Source organism: Mytilus galloprovincialis, chromosome 1 (genome assembly GCF_965363235.1).
Source record: "Mytilus galloprovincialis chromosome 1, xbMytGall1.hap1.1, whole genome shotgun sequence".
Lineage (NCBI taxonomy): Eukaryota > Metazoa > Mollusca > Bivalvia > Mytilida > Mytilidae > Mytilus > Mytilus galloprovincialis.
Genome location: NC_134838.1, coordinates 47,928,900 through 47,951,192, shown reverse-complemented (window position 1 = coordinate 47,951,192; position 22,293 = coordinate 47,928,900). Strand labels below are relative to the sequence as shown.

The following is a 22,293-nucleotide window of genomic DNA, read 5'->3' as shown; positions in this document are numbered from 1 at the left end:
AAAAAACTTGAGATAAGCCTCGACATACCAAAATTATTGCATCATATATATTATGAGCATGGAAGAGAGTTTAAAAATTGTAAAAGAAAATATTTCATTTTTAAACATAAGTTAGTTTTAGAAATTAATTTTTTGCTAGGATTTTTTTTTACAAAGGCTTTTTCAAGTTTTCAAGGTAGATTCAATATCTTAAAAGGAAGTAATAACCTTACTATGCTACATTTGCTGACCCTGCTTAACTTTTTCGTACCATTTGAAGTAAAAAAATAGTTGTGTGTACAACCCTACTCTGTTTGAGACAAATCTTACTTTGTTTGCCCGGAGAAGCATTTGGGAAACTATAATGCTTACTTGCTGCACAAGAGCATGTAACAGCAGAAAGAAAACAAGTGGTTTTACAGTAATCACACTGCCTCTCATCATCTGGTAACAACTCAAAGGCTTCTCTTTCAGCTTCAATTGTTCCCTATAAAAAATAACAAGACATTTAAAATATACCAACACAAAAAATTAAGGGATTCTCTTATCAGGTTAATTTATATACAAGACATGTATTAAATGAGACCCCTAAATATTAGAGAAATATAAAGGATTCACCCTCATAAATAAGCAAAATAAAACTTATTTCTGGAATACAAACTAAAAGCAGTTTCTAACATTGGCAAGAAAACAACTTAAAGAAAATGTACAATTATATACGAACTGTAATAAATAAATCTAACAAACTCAGGGGCCAGCTTATGCCTGCCTCCTGGTGCGGAATTTACTTATTGCGTTGAAGGCCCATTGGTGGCCCTTTGCTGTTTTCTAATCTTTCATTGGGTGGTTGTCTCTTCGACATGTTCCCCCTTTCCATTCTTAATTCTATTTGTATACTTACTCTGTCCAATAGTTTCTTTCTTAAAACTTTCTCCTTCTCAGCAATAACAAGTAAATCTTGGTAGGTTTTTGCAGCCACCACAAGGTCTAGTCCATCAGGGTCTGCTGCCATCTTACACACCAATTCTTCATGTGAGAATACACACTGACGATGAAGTATTCTGTAATGCTCCACACATAATCTTCCCATTGGGAGCTTTAAAGTATATAAAAATAATCATAGTTTTCAGAGCTATTTAAGAAATAAGTAATTTATTTCAGAGCAATATATTGCTTTAGTAATTTTTCTTAGGTTTATTTATGTTCTCTTAAGACAGTTATCAGAGTTAAAGGATAACATAAATCAGTTTAAAACTGTAGCAAAATGAACAATGTGTGAGTTTCAGAGATGTCAATTTTTAATCATTCAATTAAATGTTTTAAATGTTAAAAGCTGAATCTGGTAAACTATAACACTGTTAGGTTATACACCCTTGCTTCCAATTTATACAACATATTGAAATATATTATCTATAATTATTATGTATAATATTGCAAATTATTGATTTCAAAAATTATAAATCAAACAATTAAATCATTTCATATCTGCCCTGTACAATTGTTTGTTTTTGTCTGTAAGGAAATATGGTGTTGAGAGTAGATGGATGATAGCCTTGTTTACATCCACTTCAATTGAACTCTGGTGGATAGTTGTCACATTTGCAATTATACCACACCTTCTTATTTTTGTTTACCTGGTCATTAAATTTTTCACAAGGTTTCTAGACTTGAGGTCATTCTGAGTTTGACGCATTGTTACAAAAAATTGTTTAAAGTTGAAGACTCTTCTTTGACCTCTACATGTAGATGACCATTTTTTTTGTTTCATTTGGTTGCTGTTGCATTGATATACTTTTCTACATCTCAATTTTTAAATATATATTATGATCTTACCCAATCAGCAGTACAGAAGTTAACAGCTTCAGCAAAGTTATATCCTTGGTTAAATCCTGCATGGTATGATCTAGGAAATGTCACCATGAATTCTCCAGCATGCTGGTCAGCTCTCACAATCTGTTTTATGAAGAGTCAATTTCATTTCACAAAATTTAACTTATGCATATAAATGTTCCATTACATAAGTAAAAACAAAACAAATAAATCTTGCATCATTGGTATCAACATTTCAGTGTGATTAAAATTCCAGCTACCTACCCTCTTTCAAACATATCATAGCTGTAAATCAACTATTGACAATTCAAATTTCATATAAAGTTGACTTCCAAAAGAAAAACATTTGTTTGAAAACAACAAAGTTTAAAACTGTTAAGATTTTCACAAAACAATGTTCATGAATGAAACTTACCATAATAACTGAGTATAAAGATAGAAAGAGTTCAAAACTTTTAATTGTTAAATGTTCCTATCATGATTTTTAAAAGCTTTTGATTTGATCACAAACAGTCTGCTGAAGATTATACAGAAACATAACAAATATTTTTAATTCTTTGCTTGCCTATTTTTGATCCCCTATATTGTTTACACTACTTACTGGCACTCCCAGATCCATCAGTACATTTGGGTTCATTGTAGTGGTCAACTGATGTAACAAGTCTGGAGACTGTTCAAACAGGTCAGGGGCTCGTGACTTCATGGCTGCTTCAAACTGATCAGCACAACCACCTGGTACCCCATACCAAGTTTTAGGTTCTCCCCTAAAAAAGAAAGGTTTAAAAAATCAAATAAAATTGATCTCTGCTGATGAATCAAGGCCATGACTATGTAAACATGGTAGTGGTTATGGTAATCTTCACTGTATAGACAGTCTAAAGCAAGACATATTTGGCAATGGTTTTCTTCTGATTTGCTCCTTATTATTGATGATAAAGGAAGTTTTTGATGACCATGACCAACTATACAGCCCTCACACTGTCGTTCATCTTATTGTTTAAGTATATATAAAAATATTTTAAATGATTTGTTTTGCTATTAAAGGAAATCTTTTTGGAACATTATAGAGATTTTTATATGGTACAGTGTCTCTCTGTTGTTTGATGTATAGCTATCTTTTTAAGTTCATTTCAAACAAATCATTTTTGTAATTATGCTATTATTTATTTTGTGGAAAGAATATATCCAAGAAATTAAAAAACCCTCGAAAATTTAACCTTATATAATATCTATTCCATTAATTTGAAACCACAAATTTAAATCACCATAAAATCTTGTATAGAAACAAAACCATGAAAATTTGAACTCCACAAAAATTAATGTTTCTCTAATTTTTGTTCTATTTTCACATTTCCTGACCGGTGAGAGAAAAATATTTCTCCTCACTAGTGAAAAATCTGTTCTCGGCAAATGATTAGTCGAAATTTGATTATGACGTCTAAATGTTTTGTTTTCTTCTGAATTTTTCTATTGTGACGTCATGAAAAAAGGCGACCATGCCTGATGACGTCGCATATAAAGAACACAAGTTTCTGAAAATCTTTGAAAAAGAAGTATAAAAATCATTAGAGAAACAGATTCCGACACTATAACTCGTGTATTAAGATATTTCTCCACTCTTGACAGTTAAATTTTAGTTATTGAAAGAGCTCGGCAAGCCTCGCGCTTTAACCCTTTCGCGGCGAGTGTATCCTTGAGGATACACAATGCGCAGGGCGGATGTATCCTTGAGGATACACGATGCGCAGGGCGAGTGTATCCTACAGGATACATAAATATTGACCCAATAAAAGCCGCAATTTTACGCTATTTGCCGTTCTTAACAGTTGAAATCAATGTTTCAATTAAAATCTGCGATATCTGAGGGTATTATTTCAGTTCTTCAACAGCATTAAAAACATCGTGAAAGGTAAATAAATCAAATCGGGAAATTTTATTTTCTAAAATTAGAACCGGAAACACGTTTTGAGGTCATGTGGGGTTTCAAAATGGCTCCTCTCGATAACGAGGAGTGGAAGTACAGCTGTTTTCTGTGTTTTGATGAAGCCCTTTATTATTCTTAGGTAGTTTTAACTATACAATAAAAATAAATGGTTCAATATATCTTAAATAAATATGATAGCGATCTTTTTATTCCCCCCACAAATCGGAACTAGACAAGTAAGTTTTTTTCACGTTCATGGCTTTGCTACAAAAACAATTCTCGATTTCGAGAGACCAGAGATATGGCTTTGAAAAGCTGGTACTCGGGTGACACATACACTTTGATTGAGTATCGGGTGAAATAAGCGGATAGGGCTGTGAATGTACGGGAGAACAATGCACGAAATTGAAAGCAGTTTAGGAAGTGCAACTTCGTCTGCTAGTATTTCAGTGTGAAAATGTCGTCAGACGAAACTGATGTTATTAATGCCGGAAAAGAGGTCTTACTTACTTAATGAGGAAAGGTTAAGAATTGGTCAGAATGGGCAGGGGAAAGATGACAGTGAGGGCTATAATGAGTCAAATAATGAGGAAGCCAAAGGGGAGCAGGAGGTTAATATTAATTGGTGAGGAGATGGTGGTGATTTGTGGCACAAACAATGAGATTAGTAGTGTTGAAAAAGTCTACACATATAATTGCCCCTTGTGGGAATACTGGGCTAAGTCATGTCATGGGTACTGAAAAGGAGGTGTCAGATTTAGGGCAACTTTATATGGACAATCCTTTTCTTGAATGCATTCTAAATTAACAAAACTGATAACTTTAAGCTTTCCACTGATTTTTAAAGGTGCTGTTATGTCACTATCCCAGATAAGGGGGAAAGGTTGAGCGCTCACAAACACGTTTAACTTTAACCCTGCCACACTCATTATTTGCCTGTCCCAAGTCAGGAGCATGTAGTTCACTGGTTGTTGTTGGTTCATGTCTGTCATTTTCATTTTAGATTAATTGTTTTGTAATCAAGAACATGTAGCTATATATATAGGCAGTTAGTTTTCTCATTCGAATTGTTTAATATTTTTCATGTCTGGTGGGCCTTTTATAGCTGACTTTACATCATAGGATTTTCTCATTGATGAAGGCCATATGGTTGCCTATAATTGCTTACATCCACTGTATTTGAACTTTGGTGGATAGTGGTCTTATTGGCAATCATACCTCATCTCCCTATTTTCATATTCACTACAAAGGCAAAGGCCAAATGACAACAAAATGCCTTGGAGCTACAAATCAGAAATGAAAGCATTTTTTTGGTCTTGCATACCATTTACTAAGTTGTATTGGTTAACAGATCCAATAATGGTCACCTCAATATTTTCTTGTACAATGATTAGGGACAGGTATACCCATATTTTATGGTACCTTCATTTCTCTGACCATCATAGTAAATGAAACTTGATTGCGTGAACAAAATGTTGATCCTTTCTGTAATATTAAACCTGTTGTTTCATTAGTTGAAACTCTGAAGAACAAAACAAATGTCTCAATCTTGTTAATATAATATATATATTGGTCAAGTTAAATGTGTAATAAATTTTGACCAGTTAGCAAGATAAGAGGTTAAACTACCCCTTTGTCATTGTTGACTACCCTTCAAACAGGGGTGGCTGACCAATACATCTAGTATTATTGATATTATCAAAAAACTTTGCAATGGCTCAAAAAAGTATATTTCATTTTAATTGGGATAGTTAAATTTGTAATGCCTACATATTATTTACCATTCATCCAACCTAAAATTTCTTCAGTTTTCTTGTTTGCTGGTAAAAAGGATTGATAAATAGATATTTTGTGCTGGGGTAAGCAGGGTAAGGCCATTACTAGACATAAGTTCACACACATGCCTTCAAACTGGAACAATAAAGAGAAAAGTCAAGTTTGCTGTATTTAATTTGTTCTTGTTGTTTGTTAAAATTTTATTGTTGAAAGTTCATAATTTAGTTATCAAATTCTCTTAGTTAATTGTAATACTGATTATATAAATGGGAAAATATTGCTTAATTTTTTATCAAAATCTAAAGTTTTGTGACTTGATATGGGAAAAATGAAACTGCACTGAATTATCAAGAAAGGATGAAACATATGACAGATATGTGTACATATGTAAGAGAGTAGAAATTCATTGTGTAAGTGATTATTCTTCACATGATTACAATGTACATGCATATATATGATAACTAAAGTATCTATCATAATTAAAATAGTAATTTAAAATATTTTATATACTCAGTGATTAAAAGTTTTTCAAATTACATAATCAGAAAATCTAGAACAAAGCTGTTGCATATTGGTAATCATGGTAATAGAGGAAGTTGAAAAAACACCAAACCTTTGAAAAAAAGACCAACTACAAAAATACTTGTATATTTATATATAATGGTTGCATGACCCTGGTAAATAATTAATCCATTTTGTTTATCTACTTATAAAAGATAATCATGACCAACTATATTCTGCTTTTTTTATTCTTCTAAAATAGGCAGCATGGAAATTGAACCAGAGACGTATATTTAGGAGAGATAAAAAGCTTCGGTTTTGCTATAAACGATGTTTAAATGACAGAAAACGAGTGATAAGATAAATAAGAAGACTCGGTTATAATGATTTGCTGAATTATATCCGTTTAAACACATTTTTAACGTAAAAAAGTACATCCGAATGTCGACATTTTGACAACATTGAGCTAAAAAGGTAACAAAAATCGATCTTTCAAGCATTGTAAAGACATTATTTTTTATTTTAATTTTAATTCACTAGGAAAATCTTTTACAGAGCAACCTTTTTAACTTCTGTATCAGTTGTTTAGGCGATCTGAGACTGCGTTCTCGAGTTACAGCACGTTTTTCAATTTGCAACTTTTCTTGTAGCACCGGTCACGAAATTAATTCAGGCTGGGGAATCTGAGCGTGCAAATTTGCCTCGGCCACAGAAACCCGCGGAAAAAATAAAATCAGTAGTGAAAGTGTTAAATAATAAAATTTAACTGTCTCGAGTGAAGAAATATCGTAATACACTTGTTGCAGTGTAGGAATCTATATTTCTTCAGTATTTAAATCTACTTCTAAAATAAATAACAACTCACCAATGCAAATAGTTGATTGAATAGCTCCAGTGATCCTCATTATGCCAACAGAAAGCAGAGAAACACATCCCAACATAGCACCATGGTACCTAAAGAAAATCAATTTAATTTAATAATTATAAATACAATGATTGGTAGATAAATCATTCATTCATTATGACTTGATTAAGTCAAAATAAATACTTAGTTATGTAGTAGGAGTTTAATTACTTGCCTGTCCTATCTAGTAATATTAAGGCATGAGAGAATATTTTATAGATAATATAGATGTTGTAATTTTAACTAAATGTCCTATATTTCCAATGTGTGAAACAATGCATACAGACTTTTCTGAAAGTCCGGCATAATTCCTGGATCACTTAACAAAGATCTGATATGAATCAAAGTTCAGAAATATTCATAAATCAGCTGGAGATTTGAATAATTTCCTTATTGCCCTTTGACTGACTTTAATAAGATTACTTGTAAATTCAAGCATATTTTTTCTCTCTCTTTCTCATTCAATCTAATAAGGTATTAATATACATGTATCATATTTTTGTTCTCTTACCTTCATTCCAGATATATCTGCATTGATGTGACACAAAACTGACTGTTCAAGTATTGGTAGGTTGTTAAGATTCCAGCCAGAATTTATATACTCCTGAAAAAATATCATATGCATATTAGTTATTAGTGGAAAGGAATAAAAGCAAAATTCAATTATTTTATATCAATGATTATTTAATCTTAACAATTCTCTATACATGGTTTGATAGACGATCTACTTTAAAATTGCAACAAATTGCCAATGATAAGAGGTGCACCTGTTTGGAAATTGTTGAATGAGTCTTTTTCTTTAATTTTAATAAAATTTTCAATTGCTCATAGCTTAAATGTGAGAAATAACAGATGAGAGATTTACTGCTGTTGAAATCAAAATTTCTCAGATAAAGTTTTAAGGTACTTAGTCAACTAACTAAAAACAAAAACTTTCAATGAAGCAGTATTGATTTGATATCTAAGGCCTTTTATATAGTTTCTATGATAATTTCAGCATAGATAAGCAACTGCAAAAAACTAGTAAAGGTCAACTATAGAAATGTCTGCTTTCAATGATCAGTGAAAGTAAAATGTTAACCTACAACATAGATCCCTCATCTACCAAAGCACCATGTGACTAGAAGCCTTAATATGGAAACCACAGAATATTGTTAGATTAATTGTTGGTTGCTCAATGTCCAGTGGCAAATAGTTCATGAATGTTCATGACGATCATCAGATTATTGAATAAGACTTGAAGTATCAAGACTTCTAACAACAAACCTCATCTTCAGGAAACAAATCACTGGTTTGTTTTGTTGGGAAACCACTGCCCATCTCCATTGCATGTATATCAGCTCCATACTGTACACAGACATCTTCCTCAATACTCGACACAAGTCTCCAAAATTCACCTTCCACTTGACTTAATGGTACCATCTGATGGACAAAGGTAAATTACAGGAATGTCTTATATAATACATGTACAATATAGATTAGACCGTTGGTTTTCCTGTTTGAATGGTTTTACACTAGTAATTTTTGGGGCCCTTTATATCTTGCTTTTTGGTGTGAGCCAAGGCTCCATGTTGAAGACCGTACCTTGACCTATAATGGTTTACTTTTATAAATTGTCACTTGGATGGAGAGCTGTCTCATTAGCACATCTTCCTATATCTATCTACAAATTATCCATTATATTGGCAAGGCTTAGAATTTGTAGTTTTTTCAGTCTTAATTGCATTAAAATAATAAAACTCAAATCAACCCATTGTAGCCAATTATAGAGGTTGAAACTGTCTATATGAAAATCAAATCCAGACATAACAAAAGTTATGCAGATATGCTGGCATCTCTTTTTTTTTGGTTTGAATGAACGACAGATTATTAAAGACTAAATAGTAATGAAACTTATTGCTTAAAATATATTTTAGTATAATTTAACTTACATGAACAGGCATGTTGAAATAATTAGACTTGAACTGGTCAGCGTGTTCCCCAAACGACTGCAAAGTGTATTCTCTCTTCGACTGATCAAATCCATATGGCTCTAGTGGTTTGGAACAGACCTAAATACAAAAACAAAGCAAGACCATACATCAATTCTATTTCTAAATCATCAATAAATGTAACTGTCACTAACATAATCTGAATATAAGATTATCCACCTTAAATAAGTTCTCAAAAATACAAAGACTGCTTTTAACTTTTATACAATATTACTACACTGCAAACATTTGATTAATAATGAAAGAATCCTATTAACCTTAGAGAAGTATTTTGAAGAAACAGACTTATGCATTGTTATTAAGACCTTATCTTCCGCAAAAAATTGTTCTTTAAAATGAATGGATAATATAAACAACTACGCATCATGTGAAAATAGGAGTTGCATTTACAAATTTAAAGGTCAATGGAGTAGCACTCAACATAATACTTACACCAACTTATTTTTTTGCAAAAATGTCAATTTAACTATTGAATATAACATACTGTAAATTAAGAAATTATTGCGACGTTTTTATTATTGCGGCGTTGTTATTATTATGAGACGGGTTATAATTGCAAAAATTTAAACTCACAATTTGAAATTCGTTCAATAGGATTTTTCTCAATATGGCAAAGAAAGCAATCTCACATTTTTTTTAAAAAATGTCAAAATTGCAATAATAAATGCATGCAATAATTTCTGAATTTTCAGTATATAATTTTGTTTCATTGTCACATCTGATGTTAGATATATCAGAAAACTAAATGACATTCTTTTGAAATACTGAAGAAGCTTAAATCACCTGTTTAACACATTTAGGACATCTCCAGTCTCCCTTTGGTACCTCAGCCAGTGGGGGTATCAAACAATACGTGTGAAAGGCATCATCACATCCATCACATAACAGCATGTATTCATCTCCATCACCACGTTTACACATGTGGCAGAGGTAGAAATCAATCTATTGGAGAATAAAATGTTAATTACCGTATTCAGCTATGTATAGTACGCAGTTATGCTCCAATGTTTCAAAGATTTAGAGGTTACAGGGAATTCATCAACTCTGTTTTCCTTATGGCTTATGACAGATAATTTTATCTTCAATGTTTCAATTTGTACACTATTTTATTTTATTTTCACAGTTTATGGTCACCTATGAATTGTATGTGTACATTTGACAAAAAAATGAAATGTATAAATGGAAATGCTCTGATGTTAAAAACCCTTGTACAAAAATGTGTTTTATTAAAATCCATTACGACCACTATGACAAACTTCTATTATTGGCTTACATTAGTAAATACTTTACAACTTACCCCAGTATAAGCAGTTGGATCTACAAATTTGTCTCTCATCTTCATTTTGTTCTTTGGTAGTTTGGGTTTTTCATCTGTTAACAAAACATTTTGTATTTATAATCTAATATGTTTATGAAGTTTCCTGCCACTTTCAATAATGTCTTTTCTGTTATCATTAATGACAATGTAAACACCTTGCCCTATGTTTTAGAAAAGATTGCATGTTTTGTGACCAGCTTTTAATTTTTTATCAAACCATGCAAATTGCTTTGGTTGAAAATTGTAGACCTTTAGGAAATGCAGGCTTGGTTTAAATATAAATATTCATAAACCTAAAGAATTTCAGAAGTTTCCTCCATTTTTCATAATATAAATGAACTGTTTATTTCTAGGAAAATTCTCAGCAGGTTCATACATTAGAAGCAAAGTTGTTTAAAATCCCAATATAATTTCAAACTAAAGTAATGCAAACAAAGCTCACAAAATGTCTTATGATTTGCATAGGAAATCCCCAAATAAATCAGACCAAAAACAAACTAGGGGTACACAATGGCATTATATCAAAGAACTAGCAGCTTATGTTTATTTTCACTGTAATGTGCTGGGTTTTCTAAATGAAAAGTTCATGATTCTTGTCAAATGTTCCTAAATAAAATGTTCCTAAATGAAAGATCAATAAACATGATAAAATGAAAGTACTAATCATGCTAATAAATACCTTGTCCAGGAACAGCTGCCTTGGGTCCTGCACCATAAAACTGTAGTTTCTTTAGTTCAGAATTGACGTTGTAATCAATATCAAGCTCCTAAAATATAAGATATGAAATTTCTCATTTTCTATCAATCAATTCTAACCTTTTATATATGTAACTAACCTTTGAAAAAGATTTTTTTTTTACGACAAAGCTCAAATAAATGAAGAATGTGTCCATGGGACACAGATGATGACCTTGCTTGTATGTAACATTTAAAAAGGGACATAACTCAAGAACGGTAAATGTGGCGCCACCCAATTTCAAAATCAATATGTGTTTTGCGGTAATAAGCATTGTGGGAATAAGCATTGTGTACAAGTTTAATTACATGAAGTAAACTCAAGTTACAGACTGTAATTTGATGTGAAATGTAATGACTAATGGTTTGTCTGTAAATAGACATGTGTGTAAGAAAAGAGCTTTCTGAAGTTCATTTGTGTTACCTTAAACCCCGCTGGAAAAATAACCAACAAGCATTTACCTCATCTGGGTTATCTGTGCTGAATTGAGAAAACTGACAATCCGGTTGAACCTCTTCCTTTATCATTCTTTCCTTTTTGCTCTTCCTCCTAAATCCTCCGGCTGCTGTTTTAGCAGCTATACCATGTGACTTATAATCTTGTCCACTAGGTTTATACTCATCATCCTCTTCATCATCTTCTTCTTTAATTTCATCTTCTTTCTTATACTTCTGAAAACAAGAATAGAATAAGTAAATTAACATTGTGACAACCGGAGATTTAAGATATACTGAAAGTGAAAATGTATGAATGTGAAAGTTGTCTATTTTCTAAAAAATTAAATCATGAAACCACATATCTTATCTACCATACATACAATGACATATTTTAGAGTAATAAACTTTTTTTTACTCCAGTGTGAAAGTTTAGGATTGAAAATTCTAGTACACATGTATCACAATTATGTTTGAAATTATGTATAATACACATGATATGCCATGTACTCACAAACATTTTTTTTAATGAAAATATTCCATACAAACTTTAATGTAAATTTACAAGAAACATAATATGTTTCAATACTTTCAGGTCTTCCAATATGACATTTTTATATTAAAATATTGATTCTTTATATTCAATTGCATAGAGAATATTTTGCACTTAAAAAATATAGGATATGCCAAAACATGATAAATCATCACCAGACGTTTTTAATTATTTGTTTTGGCCTATCCTATATTTCATGTGCTACATATTTTTTCAGCTAAATATTTTTTCAGCTGATTTACACAATAAATATGGCTTCAAATAACAAATTTCCATTTTGAGATACTGTGTTTAGGGACCTCTTATGTGTGAAGATCGTTGTTATATTACTCATAAAATGTTTGGTACTAACCTCTGAGTCAAAGATATCTCCTTTCTTGAACACATAAAATGGATATAAAATTTTCTCATAATGTGCTCTTAGGGTTGTTCCCACTTGTTTGGATGGGTAGTGCATTCTTGTAGCTATTCTGGACCACCTTCTTTCTCGGTTAATTTGATCCATTCCTCCTTCCTCTTCAACAAGCTGAAAGTGAAAAATATCAAAATAAAGAAATCTGTCAGCATATTAATCAATATATGGAAACATACAATAGTAAGTCAACATAAAAGGAGTTTTGGGCCGTTGTTGGGGAAGCATGTTAAGGTATTGTCATGTTTCCCATATAATCTTTTCAAAGGATGTTGGGATTGACTTCAGGAGTGGTAGTACATTTTTTTGTACATGTATTTCAATTTAAAGCATAATGGTAAAATAAATAAAATATTTTATTGAATGATAGGAAAGTTATTCATAAATGGTGGGACATGCATAAATTCATTAGGGAAATTTGTGTCAAATTCTTTTACTGATTTTACAAAACATCTTTATGAGAAATTAATTCTTACAGTAAGTCATGAACGCTTCAGTATATCTCATGATAATTTTAGCTTTCAGATTTTTTGTCAAAATAGCCCTAGGAAACTTGTTTTCTTTGCTTATACCTTAGGTGGTTTGCTCAACTTACAGGACATTGGTGTCTGACATAGTTCTATATGTGTCTGACATAGTTCAATATAATATATAGTCTATCATTAAAGATCATACATGTTGATATGTAATTGTGATTGGTTTTAAGGTTTATGTTGTTGAGTTGCTGTCTCATTGATGTGTACATGTAACTGGTTTTTAGTCATATTTATTAAAAAGTCACAACTCAAAACTATAGCACACACATAAAATATTGGAAGATATTGTGTATATTTCCTATAAAGAATACTAATCCACAGAAAACAATCCATCGTAACTTGAGAAATCTATAAGGTATTGATCATGTGGCACACTAATCTGTCAACAATGGATGTGATTGGGGGAGCCACCTTTGCAGATATATTTTTCAAAAATAATTTGTGGATATTATCATATCAAACAAAAAGTAAGTTGATACAACTGAAATTCATATAATGAATACATGTATAAAACAACGGGATTATAAGTAAATTAGGTAGACAACAACCCAACAACACAATTAAACAAGAAATGACATCAAGTGGCTCACTAGAAATGGTAAACTTGTCTTGTACAAATTCAGAGCAATTTTTTATTTTTAATTCTTGCTTGTCATGTTTATAAATACTAAAGCAGGGAAAGATTTATGATTTACAACCATACAGATTAAAATTGCTGCCTAAATTAATCTATTTTTTTATATTTCATTTGATTTTCACTTTGTTTTATTTGTATGAAATAAAACGCTTTTGACCATCAATAATAAAACCCAAACATTAAAAAATTCTCAACTGATCATGCTGATAGAAATGGAAATTGTGGTCAGCCATTTTGAACCCACCTGACATGTACAAATGTACATGGGAAGTCATATTGTAGTTAATCAAATAAAAATATTAGACAGAAAATGCTGAATGGCAAACAATATTACAGATTCCAGTGGCCGATCCAGAAATTTTCATAAGTGGGGGCTCGTCTGGGCATGCTTCACTGATTCCCTATAAAATCAACCAAATTTTTCCCAGAAAAAAAGGGGGGGACTCCCTGCCCCCTCTTAATCTGCCTCTGAAATTCTACTTATTATACAACACCCCACCCACCTTATTATAAATATCTTCAACAACATGAGACCCATAGAGCCATACACATTGACCTTTGGATAGCATACATTTTTTAATTCTTGATGACTTTGGTGTAAATGTAGTATTTTATATTTATCAAGGGTAATTGTATCATTTTTAAGGACCCAGGTTCCATGGATGATGGACTGGAGATTATTAGTAACATAAACGAAAAATACCCATACTTTTTGTTTTGATTGAAACATGCCTTGAATGTCATGACTTATTAACCAGTATATCTATTGCTTTTTTACCTATATATTGATACTTGACAATGCAAAATCTATAGTAAGTTTATCATGTTTATGTATATAACATGAATTAACATGCAAAACAGGGGAAGATCCAGCCATTTTTAAAAGGGGATTCACAACCCAGGAGAAAAAAGGGGGTGGGGTCTCTAAATATTTCCCCATTCTAATGCATTGATCTGTCAAAAAAAGGGGGGTTCCAGTCCCCGTAACCCTCCCCCTGGATCCACCACTACAAATTTTTACAGCTTGAATTCAAAATATTAAGATTATGGAGTTTAAATTTGCATTAAAGATACATGTATGCAATAATTTCCCCCTTATGTAAAGTATCACATGGGCCAAAAGATTGATTGATTGTTGGGTGTTTTAACCCCACTTTTGGGGTATCTCATGGCGACCACTTTTTATTGTTGGAGGAAGCCAGATTTGCCCAGAGAAAACCACTGACCTTTGATGACCTCTTTGATAGGAAAACTGACAATCCTTATCAATTAGATTGGAGTTGAGCGCACCTGCACGAGCAGGGTTTGTACTCACAACCTCAGTGTTGGCTGTCTAGTGATTACAATAGTACAACTTCTTACACCACTTGGCCACAGAGGCCCCCTGGACCATAAGAAAAACCCCAATGTTTGTTAACTGAAACCTTCTGATAAAAAGTAGGGCCAGAACCGGTCAATGAAGGTTGGCAAATTTCTTTTTCTTTATTTGATCTACAAACCCTTATATATAGTATTATCCAGCAACGGAATCAGATCAGGTATTGCGTTTATGTATATTTACAGCTTCAATACCGGCCCTATGTTGAAGTTTTGTTTTTTGGGGGTTTACACAACACTATATTTATCTTGGTGTCAGCCATTTTTTGGGGTTGAGCATAAAATTGGTCCACAGAGAATATATGACATTTGTACAAGTACTGCTTTTTGCAAAAAATAAAGAAAATTCCAATTATACAAAAACCTAAATCTTATGACCATTAAAATTCAAAACATATGTTTCATAACATACTGGGGTCAAAAGCCTTATTTTGATCTTGTGATCTCTCCGTTCATGAAAACATGGACATCAATGAAAACATTAATGTTTATAGTGAAGTAACAAGAAGAAAATAGATAAAATGTAGGTCTTACCTTATATAATGTATATAAATCCACAAGTTTCCTATCCACATGAGGTATTTTTAAAGAACAACCCTGCAAAAAAACAATCTTCTATGATCAATAATAGCATGTATTTACAATGTACACTTTAAGGTCAGTCCCTTATTTAACACAATTTCTAAAACAATGCAATGTCTGATGAAAAAGGAAATAAAGATAGATCTGGCACAGTGCTAACATGATGGAAGTTTACTTGTAAAAAAAAAAGAGGGGGGAACCTTCTTTCTTATTTCAAATTGTTGATTAACAAATCCTTCAAAATCAACATTTAAAATTATAAAGAATTAAATAATAAGAGAATCATTCTTACCTGTAGCTCCCAGAACTTTGCAAGCTGGTCCAAAAAGTTCAGCTTCATTCGAGAAGTGGCCTGAAAAGGATAAATATAATCATGATTATATAGAATCAATAAAAGAATATAAAATTCACATAAATTAACAATAAATCAAGTTACTGTAAATTTTTCATTTATTTTTTTCATTAAAACAGTTTATAAACAAAAATAAGCAACAAGAAGTATAAGATTATAAAGTGTTACCCATTTTGAGCCCCAATATACTTACATCAAGTTCATTTAATCTTTGTATTCTGGGAGTGAATGTGAATTTCTCGACATCAACAGCAAAAGGTGGTTGCCAGTCCTAAATGAACGAAAGAATGGAAATTAGAATACACCTATTTGATATATTAGAAATATTTAATATTTTTCTTACAAGCTGATAATGGCTACCTTTAGTCTCTGGCTTGGCAGCCATATTGGTTGAAATATTTTATGTAGTTCCTTCTTCATAAGGAATTTTACAGTATATTATAACTAACATTTTTCATCATTTTATTCATAATGAGATGAAATTCAATAAAAAATAATCATTCGCAACCTTTTTTTCTCAACAAAATTATTTTTTGAGTAAAACTGCAAGATCTTGCTTGACCTGCAACTTTTTTATTTTTGTCTCACAAAAATATATGGAAAGTATAAGATGAGTGTTTAGAGCTGACAGCAACCATCTTTTTTTCAATTTCAGCCTTTGAAAATGATATTTAGATAAAATCTGTAGTAAGACATGTAGATCAGATGTAAATAAGTCAGCAGTCAAAGGTTATGAACAATCTTTAAATTGCATCCAGGATTTTTTTTCTCTTAATTTATTTCCCCTAGTGTTTTTATATGAATGTATAAGAAAAAAAGACAATAAACTTGATAAATAACACTTTAAAATCATTATACTTGTAAATTTCTACATTTTTTTGGCTAAAATCTATATGAAATTATAACCTATAATTAATTAAACGATTAACCCTGGAGTAAAATTGAATTGTGAAAATACAAACTGGTTTTATTAATTTATGCTTCATCTAATCGTAGATATGAAATAATCTAAAATGAATTATATTGTAAAACGCTGACAAATTTGCTAATTATGTAGTAATTCTGAATTTTTTATACAAAAATACTCTTTGAAAAGTTAAAATCTTAATAATCATAATAAAAAACACCGAGTCATTAAATTACGAGACACTAGTACATCCTTTGCATCATATAAGACGAAAGGCCTCAAGTAGGAAACAGAAACAAGAGGCCCAGCTTTTCTCTTTGTTTCATAACTTTATTTTCAGAAACTTTTAACATGTTTAAAAAACATTTTGTAAACACATACTTCATGAGTTGTATTTTTTTCATATAGACTATTCATTTTTTCAAACATATAACTATATTTTTAAGTTATTATAAAGCTGGTGCTAATGTATGACAGATCTGAACAAAAGGCGTCGCCATGTTTGGGAAAATAACTTGCACGTATGATCACGTATTACCATGCAGAATTCATTCAACACTTTCAGGGGAAATACACACAATGGCAATTTGAAATTATTCAACAATAGTGAAAAGTAAATGATATTATAAAGTAATAACAGACCGGTGGTGGTTTAATTTTGCATAATCCAATTTTTTCTGCAATCGGTCTTATTTTGGCGATGTATCCCAACGGATCGGCAAACTCCTCCTCAGTTGGAGTAAATACCGGTGCCTCTGGAGGACGCCTGAAGCTTGGACAAGAGTTGTCAACCATGCTGCAAGCCAACGGCAGACACTTTCAATTCAAAAACGACCCAGAGGGTCTAATATAACGCGACCAAAATATAGTAGTAGAATCCCTAAAACACAAAATCCAGTATGTGTGGAGAGGTGCCGAAGAACATACTTATTCTAAATATGGGAAGTACAATGTAGTTCTAATTAAAGTATCTTTTAATGTACCAAAATGAATGAATATTTTTCAACAACCACAATTTAGCATATAAAATATTAACGTTAAAAGGACTAGCACAAAATAAACATGTATTGATATTTTTTTCCAAAATGTTTATTTCCAATTTTTTCACACTTGTCAGTGCGTATGAATTTAATCAAACAAATTTTTGATTGGTTAGAGTTGTTTCCGACAGGTTCGAAGAAATAAAATTTACATATAAAAATAAAGAATAATAATATGGTTTATTCACATCGACACAGGTTACAATTAATAAACCAGTATCTGCATCTTGCTTATATTTCAGTTCATGATTAAAAAACTTTAAACCATTTTTCTGCGAACTTGCAAGCACTTATCCTTAAAGAAAGTGTGCATTTCATTTTTAACGAGTAACACATAAGACAAAATTTTAAAGTTTCCGATAAATTTTGGCGTTTTGAATGTGTTTTCAAGAATTATTTTTTGGTATAATAATAGCAGATTCAGTCGCTTATTTGAAGATAAAGGTAAAACAAAATTTTACAGTTAATTGTGAGATTTTTTTGCGTTTCGTTGGGAACGGACTCCACAAATTTGAGGGGGAGGGGGAGGGGCTTGATGCAGCATGCTTATTTCTCAATTTTCACATTTGTGTAATTTCAACACTATTTCCGATTTTCCCCCTTCCTCTTTCAACAGAACCTCACCCACTTCCCCTTTATCCCGCATTCCCACTGTTTTACTCCTCAGTAATTATCGCCACATCTACCCAAGTTGGCACTATCCGGCAAAGAACATTTTTTTCTGCTTAGAAATGAAAAAACACAAAAAATCTTTGCTTTATATGGAAAAGCAACTCAGATAATCCACATTTATAGAAATATATGTTTTATGAATAAATATATATTTTTCGTTATATAGTTAGAAACGGATTAGTATAGTGTTTCCAGTGTATATGTTCCGGACCATATGAGTATTTGGACCATACGCGTATGGTCATGACCATATGGGTATATACTCATATGGGTATATACTCATATAGTCGGGGTAATAAATTAGTTTACAGTTTATAATTAATTATGACCCTTTTAGTTGAAACGTCATTAAAAAGACGATATCAAAGGTCATTTTATTATATTATAAAGATAAAAAGATTAACTAAATAAAAATAAGCAATTTCACGAATTTGATTTTATTCACTAGTCACAACTATAGTAAACACTTTATACCTACTTATCGATTTGTTATTATGCTTGAATGGCAACATTTCGACTTTGGAAAATATTTTCCAAAATTTCTTAAAGAACCGTTATGGATTATCAAGACCTCGTTATCACTGCAAGAAGCTGCTAAGAAGGTTAAACTGAGCAAAACTTGTAACTGCGAAGGGTCGTCACGCACAACCAAGACGACCTAATGCAGAAAAGTTATAGAACGGCCCGATGCTAAGTACTGCCGGTGTGGAAATCAGTAATTTCACCTTACGCATAAATACAATAACACAAGTAGCGATGGAAAGTAACTATGGCATCAATATTCAATGTTTGTGTAGCCATTAAATTAAATTTTATTGTATTTTTGAAACGGTTTTAATGCAGATTTGAAAAAAATACCTATATGGTCCAGCCCGATAATAACCAAACGAGTATATACTCATATGATCCGACCATACGCGTATTGGCGAACCATATAAGTATACGCATATGGTCATGACCATACGCGTATGGTCCAAATACTCATATGGTCCGGAACATTTATATATTAACAAACTTTTAATATATTTGCTACTGTAACTCTATCTATGAATTTACGTTGTATTAGTGTTCGGTTGTAGTACTAATAGCTGATGAAAACGGAAATGACAGCACAATATTAATTGCATAACCTGATTTTATAGGAAAACTATCTGTGTCAATATTATAGTTTGAAGAGAATTTTGAATTATTAGTTCGAACATTTTTAATAGGATTGTTCACTATATAGTCTCGCGTGATTTAGTTGTTGTCTTATGTTCGTGTTTTTGTTTTGGGTTTGGTGAGCTCGTGAGTTCAACCGTCCGTCCGTCCGTGCGTTTGTTCGTTCGTCCGTCCGTTCGTCCGTCCGTTCGTCCGTCCGTCTGTCCCGCTTTACGGGTTAAAGTTTTTGGTCAAGGTAGTTTTTGATGAAGTTAAAGTTCATTCAACATGAAACTTAGTACACGTCCCTATGCTATGATCTGTCTAATTCTAATGCCAAAGTAGAGTTTTGACCCAAATAGCATGGTCAACTGAACTTGGAAAATTATAGTGTGAGTGGGGCATCCGTGTGTTTTGGCCACATTCTTGTTAATCCATGATGTGAGCTCAAGCTTATTCAGTGGCCATCGGATAGTCACCGTTCTCCATTACAGTAAGCCGTGAACAAATGCTTCTTCTTTTATGCGTTCTACTTGAACAATGACACGCTCCAAGAAAGTGCCCATGTTTCAAGATGTTTAAGATCTTCTTGGTGTTGAAGGTTAAGTCCCCCTGTGTTGTTTTTTTACGAGACATTCATCAGCAAAGCGACGAACTTGTATTCCTATCAAGATCTAACAACTGGAAGATGTTCTTTCTTGCATTAATCTTTATAAGCACTCAACTGAATATCGCTATCAATGTTTTGAGTGTGTAACAGACCTTCCAATATTACTGATATCCTTGATTTCAAGTTCAATATGATAGTTGCAATCATCAAAGTCTACGGACCTTAAATGTATGTAGTGAACATTTTTATCGCGGATTATAGATTAAGTAACTTTATTCTGATTTAGGAATAATCTATCTAGATCTACAAATAAGAAGATATGATGTAATAGAAAGGAAAGGAAAGGAAATGAGTATCCATCAATGACACAACAAAAGTATCACAACAAAAAATAAAAAGTAAAGGATCAGCGTGTATTGCTGTTCTTCATCTCAAAGTCACACTGACGGAACAGAAACAAATCCTCTTACCTAACTGCAAAATTACGACGGTACCTGGTACCGGTTTGAGCGAAGATTGCAAATGAGACAAATTTACTCTACATGAGACAAAATCACCGCGGATATAAGCCACTTTAGGTCATCGTACGGTCTTAAAAATGGAGAAACTGAAAGCTAACGGTAAAGAACGATATAAACAAAGGCATGACAAAATAAAAAAAACAAGAATGTGTCCCCAGTACACGGATGCCCCACTCGCACTATCATTTTCTATGTTCAGTGGACCGTGAAATTGGGGTAAACCCTCTAATTTGGCATTAAAATTTAAAAGATCATATCATAGGGAACATGTATACTAAGTTTGAAGTCGATTGGACTTCAACTTCATCAAAAACTACCTTGACCAAAAACTTTAACCTGAAGCGGGACAGACGGACGAACGAACGAACGAACGAACGGACGGACGGACGAACGGACGCACAGACCAGAAAACATAATGCCCCTCTACTATCGTAGGTGGGGCATAAAAATCCAATGAGAAAACCAAAACATGATTTAATAACAAAAAAAAATTAATAATAAATGTGATAGAAAGCAATCAAGCAATGGCAACCACTGAATGTCTCCTGACTTGGGACAGACACATACGAAATGTGGCGGTGTTTAACATATTTGCGATACAGCAAAAGAACATGCACAAAGAACAACTAATAAAAAGACAATATACAAAAAGAAAGATCTAAGAGTACTCCCAATAACGAGGGTCGTTATGGGGGTATACCTTCATGACGAATAAGTTAAAATTAGTGCCAAATGACGTCAAAGATAATGTTTTTTGCACGACAATAAAATTTACACTTTCTTTTACACTATAAGATAATCGACTGGTTTTGACGAATCACTTTAAAAAAAAATCAGTAGTCAGGATATAGAACCGTAAGTGTTCATTACTGTAGATGAATACACATATATATTTAGTTATATTTAAGTTTATCAATTAAACAAAATTAAGAATTGTAATACATTAAATCAATATTCAAATATCTTATTCAAAGAACATCATCGTTCAGAAAGGAATACTAACCATAAAAAACAAAAATCCGTACCATTAGTTTTGGAGGTTTTTTTTGGTACAGAGTTTCAGGTTAATATCCAAAACACATAAATCTACGAAAGGAAAGCTATAGCTGTATATATAAAAGTATATAAAGTCCCTTGGGTAAACCCTAAATACAATAGGCAATATATCTATGGGTAAAATTAGACATGACATTGAAAGAATTGGAAGAATTGTTGATTAATAACGGAAAAATATCGTCCATTAAGGTAACGATACAATGCTGTAGAATTTATCAATTAAATGGAATCTAGACGAATCTTTAATTAGTCCACCCATAAACTGTGAGACATAGTATATTACTGAGATACATTTATATATGAAAAGCTTATATGAATGTTAACACAAAGTAAAGCAGTCGATACCTATAACATGTATAAGAATTCTTTTCTTCTTCTTCAAACTTGCAGAATAATCAATTAAACAAATACTTGAAGACTTGTGCATTTGAATTAAACTGTTAACCAATAAAATTGTCTATCGAGAAAAATGCAGCTATACTATGTATAACAAGAATGTGTCCAA

At 32.0% G+C, this 22,293-nt stretch overlaps 1 protein-coding gene across 4 annotated transcripts in view; it reads right to left on the bottom strand.

Annotated features, from left to right (window-relative positions):
* Nucleotides 1-17,679, bottom strand: part of LOC143076485 (lysine-specific demethylase 5A-like) — a 33,694-nt gene extending 16,015 nt beyond the window's left edge. For 2 of the 4 annotated variants that reach the window (XM_076252281.1, XM_076252299.1), the window contains exons 1-17: nucleotides 17,392-17,679; nucleotides 16,036-16,113; nucleotides 15,783-15,842; nucleotides 15,443-15,505; nucleotides 12,299-12,472; nucleotides 11,421-11,630; nucleotides 10,903-10,990; nucleotides 10,203-10,276; nucleotides 9,689-9,847; nucleotides 8,846-8,965; nucleotides 8,181-8,336; nucleotides 7,426-7,518; nucleotides 6,876-6,964; nucleotides 2,411-2,573; nucleotides 1,813-1,932; nucleotides 881-1,075; nucleotides 310-466 (exon numbers count right to left, since the gene is read on the bottom strand). In XM_076252281.1, coding sequence (XP_076108396.1) covers nucleotides 310-466; nucleotides 881-1,075; nucleotides 1,813-1,932; nucleotides 2,411-2,573; nucleotides 6,876-6,964; nucleotides 7,426-7,518; nucleotides 8,181-8,336; nucleotides 8,846-8,965; nucleotides 9,689-9,847; nucleotides 10,203-10,276; nucleotides 10,903-10,990; nucleotides 11,421-11,630; nucleotides 12,299-12,472; nucleotides 15,443-15,505; nucleotides 15,783-15,842; nucleotides 16,036-16,113; nucleotides 17,392-17,544 — 2,152 coding nt within the window. In that variant the 5' untranslated portion in view covers nucleotides 17,545-17,679. The remainder of the gene's footprint in view (nucleotides 1-309; nucleotides 467-880; nucleotides 1,076-1,812; nucleotides 1,933-2,410; nucleotides 2,574-6,875; nucleotides 6,965-7,425; nucleotides 7,519-8,180; nucleotides 8,337-8,845; nucleotides 8,966-9,688; nucleotides 9,848-10,202; nucleotides 10,277-10,902; nucleotides 10,991-11,420; nucleotides 11,631-12,298; nucleotides 12,473-15,442; nucleotides 15,506-15,782; nucleotides 15,843-16,035; nucleotides 16,114-17,391) is intronic. The other 2 variants (XM_076252292.1, XM_076252308.1) reach the window with 1 other exon arrangement.
* Between the last annotated feature and the right edge of the window lie 4,614 nt (nucleotides 17,680-22,293).